A 16,093-nucleotide genomic window follows, 5' to 3' on the forward strand; every position below is an offset into this window, starting at 1 on the left:
TCACCTTATTAACAGTTCTAGAGTTGCCAGTGAACAAGGAAATGAGGTCAGTATTGAAATGTAGAACAGACAGACTTACAGTCTATGAATAGGCCATTTGGGATAAATAATCACTAAAGAAATAGTGGCAATAACAGTGATTTACCCAACGTTCACAGAAGTTTTGAGGGATGTATTGTGGAGATAAATACTTCAGGTTCATGAAGTTGTTGCAGATAAAATGCATCACTCATGAACCAGTACAAATAAACCCAAATCCTGTATTCTTAAAGTCTCTAACTGTATATTTTAGCCACAACTACATTACTCTCTAAGGGTTTTGAACAAAAAGACCCTTCATGAGCTTTGCCAATAAACTGTGACTTTGACAGTTTTTGTTACACTAACCTATTATCTTTGGTGTTCTTGGACAAAAGCTGATCTCAAACATATTGTTTACTACTAAAATTAATTGTAGAAGCAAAATAAATAAATAAATAAATAAATAAATAAATAAATAATGGTGCAAAATTCTTAGGCACCATAACTTTTTTTAATTTATATGCGTCAGAATTTTATGTCTCCTGCATTACTGTGCTTGTAGAAAAACAAGCACATTTATGATTTCCAACTATTACATTCCCAAAACATTCAATCTTAGAGATAGTTTTAAGATGATGTTAAAGGTTAAAGAAAGTATATAAACATTATCAAGGCTGTCTGGGACTTGCCGAGACAGTTTCAAGCGAGAGCCAACTCTGCAGAAGAACAGTGTTCTCCAAGATGCTTGGAACAACCCCTCTTAAAACTGTGTGAGAGAACTGATACATTATTAAAGTCAAAGTGTGCTCATTCCAAATACTGAGTCCTTTTGCTGTTTACTGCTCTATTATATAGATAAATTTTGAATATTTAGAAACCTTTAATTTCATTATTTGCTAAGAATTGTTGCTATACAGATTTTTACATGTGCCTAATAGTGTACACGACTACAAATAGGGAAGACTCTCATGTTTGAAAAAGTTTTAAAAGGGGATTCTAATCTAATCCAATCTAATCTATTCTAATCTAATATGTAAGGTATAAAATATAATGAGATGTGCTGTTAGGAAAATAATGAGGTGGTGTGATGCAGGCCAACTTGAAGCAGAACTACTGTAACTATCAGAAACATAATTATTTTCCCACAACAGCATGTTTTAAAGTATTTCCCAATGATTACAGTATGTACTAATCAAATAAAAGTATGTCATACCTTTTGAGTGTTTATAGTAGTTACATTTAATATTATGGAATTCCCTCGAAACAAGTTCCACCTTTTAACACTTATATTAGAACAGCTACAAACAAACGTTCCCTCGCTCACCACTTTGTTCTCTCTCTCTTGAAGTTAATAAGGTAAGAAAACATAGAATGTCATGTCCTGGCAGAAAAATTTACAGACTGCTACAAAGCATGTAACCCTGACATTCTTTCCATAAAAGTTAAATAAACCTCTCCAAAATTCACCATATCAATGACTACATGTTTTTATTTGTTAAATAAGAGCAGGTTTTCTAATAGATTAAGTGGACTGTCCACCATACAAGTTCCTGTGAATACATTGTTGCTATTCAAACAATAACGTATTAGAACGAGTGCATTTATATAAACCTGTATATAGAAAACTAATCAGCACCTTCTCACCAAACAGAATTCAACTGTGCTATGGTAGAATAGAATAAAATAGAATAAGATAAGATGTACCTTTATTGATCCCCCATAGGGGAAATTCTAATTGACACAACAGCACAAGTAGGATGAGTAACAACAAAGGAAGGAAGAAAGAAAGAAAGAAAGACAGAAAGAAAGAAAGGAAGAAATAAAGAAAGAATGAAAGAAAATGATTTCCATAAATACCTATACAATAGAAATAATAGAAACAATAAAACAGATCTGTGTGTATGTACATATGCTAGAGTTCTATTTGAATATGTACATGTGCAATATCCTCAGTATTCATATACATGTGCAAGATCTGTGAAATGGCAATTAACTGTTGAGTGTGTGTTTCTGTGAGACTCAGTCAGTGGGGTAGGAGGTAGTGGGTATTGTTGCATTGTGGAGTCTGATGGCTGATGGCAGGAAAGGGCCCCCCAGATGTTTTGAGGCATGTGGCTGGATGAATCTGTGACTGAATGTGCTCCTGAGCCTCCTCACCTCAGCATAGAGAGGATAAGAAGGATTGTCCAAGCTTTCAGCTTCCCTCTCATCCTCTTCTCAGTCACTTCCTCCACCCTGTCCAGTTCCATCCCTACCACAGAGCTGGCCTTCCTCACCAACTTGTTCAGTTTGCTGGCACCACAAGTCCCAATGCCACCTCCCCAGCACACCACAGCAAAGAAGATAACACCGGCCACCACAGACTGGTAAAACATCCATAGCAGCCTAGTGCACACATTAAAGGACCTGAGCCTCCTCAGAAAGAACACCCTGCTTTGTCCTTTCTTATAGAGTGCCCCAGTGTTGTCTGAACAGTCCAGTTTGTTATTGAGTTGCACATCTAGGAACTTGTAGGTGTCCACTACCTCCACTCTCTCCCCCCTTATGGTGACAGGGGTGGTGGGGCGAAGTCTACCACCAGCTCCTTGGTGTTCCCGATGTTGAGCTGGAGGTAGTTTTTGTTGCACCATCTTATAAAGCTTTTGATAAGGTCTCTGTACTCCTGTTCCTTATTATCTGTGATACAGGCAACAATGGAGGAATCATCCAAAAACTTCTGTAGGTGGCACGTTCCGGAATTGAAAAAGAAGTCAGAGGTGTAGACGGTGAAAAAGAATGGAGACAGTACAGTTCCATGGGGTTCTCCAGTGTTGCTAGTCACCACATATGACAAGCAGCCTTGCAGCCTGACCCTGTGGCCCGTCATAATTGCATCCTCCGTACCAATATCAGCCTGGTATGCAAACTGCGGCGGATCCAGGCAGTTATGTACCATGGGCCTGAAGTGCTGCAGAACCAACCTCTCGAGGTTCTTCATTACTTGAAGTTAAGGTCACAGGCCTGAAGTCGTTGAGAGCACTGGGACGTCCTTTCTTGGACACAGGGACTATGTAGGATGTCTTCCAGATCTTAGGTACCTTATTCAGCCCCAGGGAGAGGTTAAAAAGATGCCAGAACACTCCTGCCAGCTGCTCTGCACACAGATGTTGATGTTGTCAGGTCAACATCTGACCTTGTTAATCCAGGTCTTAGTGAGCTGTCGTCTCACCTGGCTGGTTGTGATAGTGATGACTGGGGTGGTTGGAGATATGGTGGGGGTGGGGATATGGGGAGGAATAGAGTAGAAAAGCACAAAACCACTATGTCTTTACTGTTACCAATACTTGAGTACTGTATTCATCAGACATCTATACCCATTCGATATTGTAAAAATCACTTAGATTTTCCAGTTATGAAATACTTTTTCAAAATCCAATTTTTTTGGAATTCCAATTCCAGAGGATTGGTTTAAATTAATTATTTTTTCTCCAATATCTGATCAACCTTTTTTTTGGGCTGGTATTAGCCTGATATTGATCCATGTGCCATATCATATTTACATGATATGATGTGATATACTAACATAGGGCACATGGTGGCTTAGTTGTTAGCACGTTCACCTCACACCGCCAGGGTCGCGGGTTCGATTCCTGCCACTGCCCAGTGTGTGCGGAGTTTGCATGTTCTCGCCGTGCAGGGGTTTCCTCCGGGTACTCCGGATTCCTCCCTCAGTCTAAAGACAAAGACAATAGGCTGATTGGTATGTCCAAAGTGTCCGTAATGTATGAATTGGTGTATGAATGTGTATGTGATTATGCTCTGCGATGGATTGGCACGCTGTCCAGGGTGTACCCCGCCTTGTGCCCGATGCTCCATGGGACTGGCCCCAGGTTCCCTGCAACCCTGAAGGATAAGCATTATAGAAAATGGATGGATGGGTGGATGGATAATAATAACACAATGCAATGTAGAGAAACTATCCTAAGGAACTAATGGGTCAGCCTGGGGTGTCATATATTTTTTCAACGCACAGAATTCTTAGAACTCAGCATGTTGACAAAATATGAAAAACAAATGGACTGAACCATAGTTTCCAACTGCTAACAGCAAGAAATTGTGGGCAGGGGGGCTACTTCAGTTTTCTACTGGAGGAGACAACAGCCTCAAGTACAAGCTCTGCACTCTACACCATCCTGACACTCTGACTGCAGTTTATGTCACGCAACACAAACTTCCAGTCTTCTTTTTTACAGACTGTGATGTACAGACTGAGTACCACAGAAAGAAATCTCGCGATTATAAATCTGACAAACTGCAGTGTGCACAAAATGCGCTGAACCTACCGCATGTTTCATGGAGCATAAACACGTATAAGAATCTGATGCTATTCTGGCAAAATGGGAAAATATGTTTTTGGTTTTTGAGATAAAAGACAGGGATAAAATGGTTCACATGGATTCATCTGAACATTATGCTTCATTATTTTACCATACATAATTTATCATGCACATGGATATGCTCCATTTCCTTCCGTCGCAACACTCTGTACTTTGTCATTTTAGCACCCAGCTCATGCCAAGCCTATCAATGTGATATTTCTATATCTCATAAACAGGAAGGGAAAATTTATTAGTTTAATGTTTCCTCTACCTATATGTCTCTCAATTCTCGCAATTTCCAGCAAATTAATGTAGGTATTGTGTTCATCATAGACAGACATATGCAGTTAGATAGAAAACACTGATGTTTGTGTAGCCACATCTCTAGTTATGTAGACACCCACTTTTGACAGGTAACCCATTTGAGAGGTTAAAAGCAGCAGAGCTCAGGCTGACATCATATTTGATGTTAGGCTTGGTGGATAGGAGCGAATTGCTTTAGAGGCAATACTCTCTATGGTATGTAATAGGTAATGTCAGACACCAAAAATAGCAGGTGAGATGTGTCAGAAGTCACAGCCTAAGAGATTTACAAGGAGATTGTGAGAGGTGTACAGGGAAGAGATGCAGAGAGAAAAAGTAAAAAAAATAAAATAAAATGCTTTAAAAGTTATTAATTTCCCAAGAATTAGTCTAGGAGGGATGAAATGGCCTGGCATGTGATTATGATTTAAAAAATATGAAGTCAAAGGAATGTTTTTCTTTTGGCCATGTAAAAGGTTATTGTTAACACTGTTGTCAAGGACGTGTCTTACTGGTTGAAAAATGCTATAATTTTCTCTTATTTCTCTGTCCTATTGAAGTTTTGCTCTCTGAAGAACTCCTGATTACACATTAATGCTGGAGTCTGTTATTAATTTCTGCTCCTGGATGAACAAATTACCCGACGGCCTTGTGCAGGAGTAATTTTCAAAAGAAGGAAAGTTCATGTACACTTGGAAACCTTCACTGTGAAACTACAGACTTTATCATTAACCCATAATAACCTTTTCGCTCATGCTTCCTTTTTTCCTTGTCGCCCTTTTATGCATGCTTTATACATACTGACATGGCTATAATTAAAAGTCTTGATGTTTGTGAAGCAGATTTTTAAACAGGCCTTTCCATAAATTTCATCTAATAACACAATAGCCAAAAACCATAATAACAATTTCAAGAAAAAAAACTGACAATGTTAATCTGACAGCACATATTCTAAATACAAGAAATAAGTATTTGTACAGTGACACAATTTTCATAATTTTGCCTCTGTACACCACCACAGTGGATTTGAAGGAAGGGCTCATGATCCAAAGCATACTACATCGTCTGTCAAATATGGTGGAGGAAGTGTTCTGGCATGGACATGTATGGCTGCCAATGGTACTGGGTCATTGGTGTTTTTTGATGATGTGACTGCTGATTGAAGTAGCAGGATGAATTCTTAAGTGCATAGAGCTATAATTAATACTCAGATTCAGACAAATGCTGCAAAACTGACAGGACAGCTGCAGTAAAGGCCTGGTACAGCATCTCAAGGTAGGAAACTCAGCATTTGTTGATGTCCATGGGTTTCAGGTTTCAGGCAGTCACTGACTGCGAAGGATTTGCATTCAAGTATTTAAAAAATCCTTATATTTATAATTATTAACCTAAACGGTTAAGGCAATATTTTTGTTAAATTCCTTGAAATAAAGCTGAAAGTCTACTCTTCCAACATATATTGATTGTTTCATTTTAAATCCAATGTGGTGGTGTACAGTGGCAAAATTATGACAGTTGAGTCACTGTCCAAATGCTTATGGTCTCGACTGTATGTGTTCCTCTGCTGCCTGATGTGTTGCCAGTGCCTGATCCTGACATACTTCCCCTGCTGTGACTCCTCACTCCCCTCCTTTCAGACCTGTCTGATTCATCCTAATGCTCTACTCCTGCCTGAAGCTTTCTGCACTTGGGACTCACCTTATGCTGCTATGAATGATCTACAATGGGTACAGTTTATACCCAAGTCTCACTCTTGCTTCAGTGGATAATTTCACCTGAATAAAACTGCTGCTGTAATAATCAACGACTGTCCCATGTTAAAGCCAGGACATTTATTCACAATATTCTCATACAGAACAACTTTTCAAAGTTTGTAGAATGGCATGGAAATCCCACTAGCAGGTGTCACCCAGAAAAGGATGGGTTTCCTTTTGCATGCGGTTCCTCTCAAGGTTTCTTCCTCATGCCATCTCAGGAAGTTTTTCCATACCATGAACTATTGTTACTAACAGTCCTGTGCAATTTAAGGAAACAAACAGATCTGATGGTCCGAGTGAAGGCAACTCCAAGACAGAACTGTTGGTAATGGTTTTGTACATACAGTGCTGTGATTTCTTCTGTTTTTGTGTATATCTCGAGACGTAACGAAGATAGGACGGATGCAAATGCAGTTTAACAGTTTATTAAAGAGAGACACAGGCAGGTAAATCCAAATCGTGATCCAAAAACGTAATCCAAAACATGCAAAAGGTCAGGCGATCAGCAAACAGGCATAAACGGGGCTGGGCAGGGATCAATGTCGTGGTCACGGAAAACAGGGTCGATACACAAAACAAGAAACATACACAATAGTGAGGGACTGGGAGTGGAGAAACCAGCGTGGACTAAATCTAATGTTTAACCTAAATAACTCTAACAAGGAACCTAACATGGATACTAACTATGACTATGACTATGACTAACTATGGTAACGAATCAAATCAAAACTAAACTTAACTAATCTAATATTCCACGCCGTGTGCTGGGAGGCGCACAGTATATATACAAACATGATCAGCGTCAATTGCTGACGGCTGACACCAATCTAGACACACGTAAAACAACAGCCAATGACAGAACAGGGAGGAGACATAACAGAAACATACCAAAAGCACATGTCCAATGTACACAATGTCACGATTATCAACAAACGAGAAGCAGGTGCCCACATGCTCTCCAGCGCGCTGCTTAAAGGGGAAACCGTGACACACACTAAATAGTTTTAGATCTTCAAACAAAATACAACATAAAACAAGGGCAACTTAAGTAAACACACAAAACAATTTTTATTTATTTATTTATTTTATTGAAGCAAAAAAGTTATCCAACACCAACGTGAAAAACGAATTGCCCCCTCAAACTTAAAATCTGGTTGTGCCATCTTTAGCAGCAATAACTACAACCAAATGCTTCTGGAGCGTCTGTCTTTTACTTACTTCTAGGAGTAGGACTTACTCCTATGCTTTGGACCATTGTCCTGCTGCATAATCCAGTTGCACTTGAGTTTTAATTTACAGACTTTAATTCCAGACATTCTCCTTTACGATTTTCTGTTAGAGAGCAGAATTCATTTTTGTTTCCCTCAATTATTGCAAGTTGCCCAGGCCCTGAAGCAGCAAAGCATCCCCACACCATGCTTGATCATAGGTATGACATTTATTTTTGTAGAATTCTGTGTTACGTTTATTCCATATGTAACGGGACCATCTTCCAAACAGTTCCACTTTTGAATCATCAATCCACAGAACATTCTCTCAAAAGGATCATGATGATTTGAGGATCATCAAGGTGTGTTTTGGCAAAATTCAGACGAACCTTAATGTTCTTCTGGGTTAGCAGTGGTTTTCTCCTCACCACACTTACGTGGATACCATTTTTGCCCAGAGTCTTTCTGATAGTGGAGTCAGGAACAGTGACCTTTATTGATGCAAGAGAGGTCTGTAGGTCCTTTCATGATGTCCTGGGTCTTTTGTGACTTTCTGGAAGTGTAGTTGCTGTGTTCTTGGAGGAATTTTGGAAGGTCGGCCACTTCTGGGAAGGTTCACTGCTGTGCCAAGTTTTTCTATTTCTATATTTCAATAAATACCATTGTCATTTAAAAACTGTATTTTGTGTTTATTCAGGTTGCCTTTGATTTATCTTAGATTTTGTTTTCATTTCTGAAACAATTTAGTACGAGCTATAAACAAAACCAGAAGAAATCAGGAAATACTTTTTCACAGCACTGTACTTTACTCGGTTTTTGTTTTTTCTTGGACACTGACAGATTTGCCAATTTGCCATGACACATGTCTAGCGAACTTGCTGCTATCTAAAAGTGAGGTTAGGACAACATGATCTTCAGCCTTTCTATCTTTAGCTTTTCTTTTTTTTTTATCAGCCTTACTATCTTTATCAAACCGATTCATTTATTTCATTCCTTTCATTCTGTACTTGTCTATTTTACTGTGTGGAGTAAAAAACAAGGGGGGATGTGTGTGTGTGTGTGTGTGTGTGTGTGTGTGTGTGTGTGTGTGTGTGTGTGTGTGTGTGTGTGTGTGTGTGTGTGTGTGTGTGTGTGTGTGTGTGTGTGTGTGTGTGTGTGCGTGCGTATGTGTCTTAAGGTTAAACAGAGTAGCAGATCTAGTATTATTAGATCTTGAAGCCCACGTGATGTCATTCTGGCAAGAACAAACCCGAACACATTCCCAATCACGAACACACAGCCTCAGCTGCTGCGGAGATGTTTTGAGTTACTGCAGTACTGACGTTTTCTGTATCCCTCCGTTGTGTTTCTTCCTGTTTGGCTGAATGAGAGGAAGAATTCGTATGGCGCAATCTCTGTTTCTTCCTTAATAGCAGTGACATCTGTGGCAGTGACAATAACTCACTACATCTTCCTTTATCACTAGAGGATGCATGACAGGATAAGTTTGATAGGTAGAATTTATTCATAGAACAGATGCAATGTTTGAGAAAAATGTTTGAAATGTCACAGCTGTCATTCCAGAAGCAATTATGGGTCCCAGGCACTTTATAAGCATTTAAAAGATGAGTTAAAATGTAACGTATTCAACTTCTATTTCTGTTGGCATTATACTTTATACAATAGCAATTACTGCAAGTTATTCAGTATTCACTTATTAATGTGTCAAAGGTACATAATAGATTGGAATGACTTACTCCTGTACACTTAGGACTACTGGTTTTTAAGTGTAGTCTTCATCTCATTTACATCATACGATATAATAATTTAGTGGTGTTATCATATGAAGTAGCTGCCAATTGCAAGAATGGGTAGAATACTTTTAAAAAGTATCAATGACTGAATACTGAGCCTACTGTTGTAAATTTATTGAGTAACATGTGACAGACTGTTGCAGGAAAATGGTCAACACCAAAGTTGATTATTTTCCAATAACGCCACAACCTGAAGTGTTTTATTCCACTTATAACACTGCCAAGGCTGCAATTATGTTTTATTAAAGAAAAACATATGTCATAATTTATATCCATTGTGTATATCCATGTGTAATGTCCATGGAACATTTGTATCACGTACATTATATGGCCAAAAATATGTGTATGCCTCACAATTACATATCCATATCTGAAACCCATTTCACCCATTCAAGAGTTAGTCACCCATTTGCTGTTATAATAACCTCTGCTCTTCAGGGAAGATTTTATGCTAGATTTTGGAGCTTGGCTGTGGGGATTTGTGCTCATTAACCACAAGAACATTTGTGAGTTTGGGCACTGATGTTGGGCAAGGAGTCCTGGGGTGCAGTCAGCATTCCAGTTCATCCCAAAGGTGTTCAGTGGGGTAATGTGGGTGTAATGGGCATAATGGTCAGGTGTCCATAAACCTTTGGCCTTATAGTGTATGTTATAACAGCTATAAACAGTCATTTCCTCACTAGCATCTTTTTTCTGTTCCCTTTCAAAGGGAACTCAATGTCTCGTTTCCTTCTCAGGGAACAGGTTACCCGGACGTTTTGAAGTGGTAAGACAAAAAAAAAAGAAGCAGTTTCATGTTACTGAGAAACTTTCCCATGTCTGAAAACTTAAAATTATAGATTTACCTTTGACTGCTACAAAACCCTGACACTCCCTTTCTCCTCACACAAACTTCACCATATCACCACGTGCACACGTTTGTAATCCGATTATGCGGCACTTCCACTTGTGTAAGTTGTTACTATAGAAACAAGAGCATCTTAGAATAAGCACATTAAAATAATCCTGAGATTTGCCTGCAGACAGCTGTATTGTCAGAGCTGCTGTTATTGAAAATTAATCAAGTCCTTCTGGCCAATCAGATTTGAGAATTCATGAGCACTTTAGTAAGAAATTCCATTAAAGCGCATAAAAAGAGTAAGAAATATAAGGAGTGGGTCTGGGAAGGTCCAAGAGGTGACAAGTCCATTGTTGTAACCCATCTTAGATCCCCCTGTGGCTCTTCTAAATATAAAATTACATCACAAAATCCATTTCTGCAAAGCCAAATTTCACTGCAGTGCTGAGCAAGTTTTCCCAATGAGTAAAGCAGATGATATAACACATCAGGTCTTCCATTTCATTTAAACATACTTTCATATTTTCAATTCGCACAAATTATAGGATAGCAAAAACAAATGTTACTTATCAAAGTAAAATATGCATGTGATTTTCATGCAGCAAGTTTTCCGCTGAGTGCAGAGTGCAGCTCTTGGAGGAACGCATCATTCTATAAGATTTCCATGCCCTCACACCTCATTCAGATACAGTCACCATCGTTCAGATGCAGTGAGTCACCATCCCTTTATTCACTGCATCAATCACTTTATTCAGTAAGTAGTCATAATTAATAACATTGAGTTTAATGGTAACGGGCAGAGTTTCAACAGGTGCACAAAATGTCACGTCACGTCCAATTTAACTATAGCAGGAAAAGGATTTTAATCTGTGAGTATCCACACACACACACACACACACACACACACACAGTGAGGAATGTCTGTTCATGCATTATTAACCTACAGTGATGTATTTTTTTTCCGGCCTATTGATTTTTTTAAAGCAAGTATTATTTTTTTTTAAAAAAAGGTATTTTAATACATTATAAAGTAACTATTCTGAAATCTGCCATTTTAGTGTATGAAGCAATAACGCAATGATGTATCTGTTGATATCTCAGGTTTGTTCATCTGAATGATCAAGATTAAAATGACAGGAAAAAAAACATCAGTCTTACACTGAGTGATATATATGAGCCCACCCCCCACAAAAAAACAAAAAAAATCCAGAAACCCCCCCCCAAACAAAAGTGTACACACACACACACCTAGCTGACAAATCTGAAATAAGACTGGTCTTGATCATTGAATGGGAGAGCTAAGAAATTCTTCTATATTTCAGCTATATAGCTTGGCGTTGCTATTATGAAACCTTTACGGTTGAGCATGGGGCCTCATCACAGGCATAAAACTACTATAAACCTCACTGAACGTTCTGTGGTTTGTCCCTTCATGTAATTTGCACTTTGACTGGACAATGGTAGCTTAGTCTATTCACTTCTAGTTTCTCTAAATGCATTTTGAAAACTCATTGATTGGGACAGCAAACCGATTCATTTGTGTTTTTTATCGCTATTGTATTTCACATGTGTCTTCGCGATCACTGCTGATGACTTTTGTTTTGGACATCGACACAGGCTTTTAAAAATTTACTCAATGCACATGAACTCCAGGGGGCAATTCACCAGATGTTATACTGTACCTTGAAACAAACTAATAGGCTGCATGAATCTACAGTGTGGACTAGAAAGAAATCATATACCATTCTGTGTATTTTTACTTACAGTATAGCCATTGGTGGTGCTTTTGTTCAAGCTTAAATAAGACGATGTGGAAGCAAAAATTGCGCCTTATTTTTTATTTTCTTTCAAAGACAGATGGACGTAGCCCTACTAGCTCATTTATACCAGCAGGACCTGGATAGCAACTGCAGAAATTAACTCCCTGAACTCAAAACATACAGAGAATGGCTTATTTATGGTGCCAAAAAAAGCTTTTCACTTGTCAGTTAGTGTCCTTAGATGTTTTGTTTTCCTTTCTGAAAGAGATATACACTAACTAAAAGCTTTTAATTTATTTTACCAGCTCTATTAGGGTTATTAGTTCTTAATTAATTGCGAAGTGTCTTTTCACAGAGGTTTTTGTATCTCTGTGTGATTGTTTAATTGTGTCGCTGTTTGTGAAAAGTGCCAACATGCTGTAATTTATTGCTTCTAAATCTTGAGACACACACACACACACACACACACACACACACACACACACACACACAGACACACACATACACACACACACACACACACACACTCAACACCAGCTCCATAGCCAAGAAAGCCCAGCAGCATCTCTACTTTCTGTGAAGGCTGAGGAAAGTCCATCTCCCACCTCCCATCCTCCCAACATTCTACAGAGGAACTATTGACAGCACCCTGAGCAGCTGCATCACTGTCTGGTTCGGAAATTGTACCTTATCAGATCACAAAACTGAGCAGCGTATAGTTAGAACAGCTAAGATGATCATTGGGGTCTCTCTTCCCTCTATCATAGACATTTATACCACACGCTGCATCCGCAAATCCAGCAGAATTGTGGATGACCCCACACACCCCTCACACACACTCTTCACCCTCCTGCCGTCTGGAAAAAGGTACCGAAGCATTTGGGCCCTCACAACCAGACTGTGCAACAGCTTCTTCCCCCAAGACATCAGATTCCTCAATACTCAGAGACTGGACTGACACACACGCACACACTCACACACATACTCTCTGAACTAAACACCACCCCACTCCCGTTGCAATATTTGCACATTCCTGCATTGAATCTGTTGCATTTTTGCTGCTACTGTATTATCAAAATATAGTATTTATTTTATTATCACTATTATACAGTTTACCTGGCTGCTACTGCAATAACTGCTATGTCCTTGTTTGGTATAAGCTAAGCTGCAGAGGACTGAGTCATAGCATGTTATGTTCACATTTATACCATTTTTAAATGATATTGTTACTCTTTGGCACCTATCTTCTGCACTACCTCTTATATTAGATACTCCCACACCAGAACTGTGTACTGGTCAGTGCTACACTGTCACTTACTGTACCTATTGTCCTATTTTAGTAGTACTGTATTGTCTTGTGATGTTAGCACATGTTTGCATGTGCACTTTATGTAAAAATGTGTAGATCTTATTTAGTTCTGTGTCGTTTCATGTGGAGGGTGTGTTTTTTTGTAGTACCATGGTCCTGGAGGAACGTTGTTTCGTTTCACTGTGTACTGTACCAGCTGTATATGGTTGAAAAAACAATAAAGCTACTTGAACTTGAACACACACACATCCTATTGCTGCACACATCACTCTCATTTCACACGGTTTAGACTAGTAGTTCAGAACAAAGTAAACTATCAGAAATCTCTGACCAATGTGTTATGTGCTTATGTGTTATATACGCTGCTTCTGTATGTAGGCACTTTCACACATTTCATATATCGTTATATATTTAATTATATTATATATTAAATAAGGCTATAACATGTTGGATTGCACTTACTCATTCTTCTTCAGTGAGAGGATCAACTGCTGGCCTTCTGCCTCTATCAATATCTGAAGTAAAGCTGGAGGACTCTGAGAAGAGACAAACAAAAATACATTACCTCATATTCCTTTTCTCCACAAATCCTCTCTACTTTAAATCTGCCAAATCTACTTTAAAAGTTCCTGAAGGTGTATAAATCTGAAGATGGTCCTTACGGGAGCCAAAGGGAGAGTTTCAACTGACATTTTCCACAAGGACATGTGGCAGATCACGTCAATGCTAAACACGTTAATATTGATGCAATTTAAGATCCCACATTTCACTTTTAGTAACCCAACATAAGCCTGTCAAATGCTGCTTCCTAAACGTTTTGCCTTTGTCTACATCAAGTGACCCTTGGATGCATGTAAAATGGGTTTCAATTATGACATTTTATTTTATTTTATTATTTAATTATTTAAATTTTGTATCAGTTTTCTAAGTAAGTAAAAGCACACAAAGCAGTTATATTATAGTCACTTTTTCATATTGTACAAATCTCAAATTTGGAAAAATAATGTACTCAGGGTCATTGCATCCTATGTAGTGCCAATTTATAGTGAATAGGAAACCATTTTGGATTTGGTCTTCGTGTGTGTGGGATGGCATAGACTTATAAGGATTTGGGGTAGCCAAAATGCTGGCAGAATGGAAATCAGACATTTTCAATCAGTGAATGAAACAAATGAATTATTTAACCACTGCAAGTCTGTCTAAGATTAGTCAGGACACTGTTGGGTTTCTGTGTGTAATGTATCATGACTCTGTGTTTAGCTGCTGGTGAGCAGAGCGATGGGAAAAGGAAGAAGTGTAAGCCCACAGCTGGGCAAACAAATTCACACCTCTCCACAATAACACTGGTACAGTACAGAGATAAAATGGACAGCACAACTAAAGCTTCTTTGATAGTAAAACATTATACACAACTGCCAGAATCAAATTATTATCAAATATTTAATCCTAGTAGGCTACAGTAGGTGAAAAATGAAATACTATTTTTTTTTTAATCCTGCAAATTCTTAAAGCCCTGAGTGTCTACTTTCATATAAGCCATTAAGCACTACTGTGGAGTGTGACATCTAAAATAAATTCAGTGCTGAACACGTGCACCCCCAAAACATATTTGCTCTAATTACTGCAGCATAAAATGATTAGCTGATTCATATTTGAATACTAAATATGTGACGTAATTGAATTTATAAAGAAATGCAACGACTCTTGAAGAGAGAACTAACATAAGGGAATCAGACTGTTGCTGAGAACTAATATAAACTTCTGCCATCTTACAACATGGCTGTGAAGGAAGTGTTTACATTGTTCACACTGTACACCACACAATAGAGCCTTTCCTGACTTAATACGAGGCTGAATGTTAACAGAAAACAAATGGACCCTATAATGAGGAACAGTTCCAGCAAATTACAGTAATTTATAGAGGTTTATCCCTTAACCTTTCATAACCAACTCCACATTTTTGTCGTGAGTTATGAGAAGCAGTTTTAGAAATTACAGAAGGGGTTTAAACAGCCATAAATTCTATTGATCTTCTCAGCACAGAGTTATTCCATGAACATTATTTAAATGTATTTAAAATGTGCGCACATGCACACCATCTTGTCTATTTATTCACAACACAGAGCTTTCAATTTCCTGAACATTCATCTGATAAAACACATTTGGTGCAAGGTGACATTATTTATAGACCTACCCAGTTTTGGAGTTACTACCTAATTTATGCAAGGGTATTGATAAAACAATAATAAATATAATAATTTTGATAATGGTGGGTTGTGATTTCCACTACTCTAACCAAATAGACACTAGATAATAGTAGTATACGCTTTACTTACACATGGAAATAAAACAAAAACAACAACAACACAGTAACAGCAGAACTGATGAAGTTGCATTGATATGCGCAAATTATGTGCCTCACAGAGTTTGTGTGAGTTGAGACACTGGTTAAAATTGAAGCCATGGAATACCATTGGATCTGTAACATGGTATTGTACATGAAACTAAAAAAACACTTCAGAAATGTGCTTGGTCTAAACTTACCTTAAAACTAGGAGTTCTGTGCCACACACTGATCATTTGTGCAGGAAAATGACATACAGTGAGGGAACAAAAGTATTTGATCCCCTGATGATTTTGTACGTTTGCCCGCTGACAAAGAAATGATCAGTCTATAGTTTTAATGGTAGATTTATTTGAACAGTGAGAGACAGAATAACAACAAGAAAATCCAGAAAAACGCATG

General features: G+C 38.3%; 1 protein-coding gene across 3 annotated transcripts in view; it reads right to left on the reverse strand.

The window, feature by feature from the left end:
* Positions 1-16,093, reverse strand: part of LOC108270250 (disintegrin and metalloproteinase domain-containing protein 12) — a 171,953-nt gene that overhangs the window by 108,810 nt on the left and 47,050 nt on the right. For all 3 annotated transcript variants that reach the window (XM_017476732.3, XM_017476733.3, XM_053682469.1), the window contains one exon: positions 13,810-13,883. In XM_017476732.3, coding sequence (XP_017332221.1) covers positions 13,810-13,883 — 74 coding nt within the window. The remainder of the gene's footprint in view (positions 1-13,809; positions 13,884-16,093) is intronic.

Source organism: Ictalurus punctatus, chromosome 9 (assembly GCF_001660625.3).
Source record: "Ictalurus punctatus breed USDA103 chromosome 9, Coco_2.0, whole genome shotgun sequence".
Taxonomy (NCBI): Eukaryota; Metazoa; Chordata; class Actinopteri; order Siluriformes; family Ictaluridae; genus Ictalurus; species Ictalurus punctatus.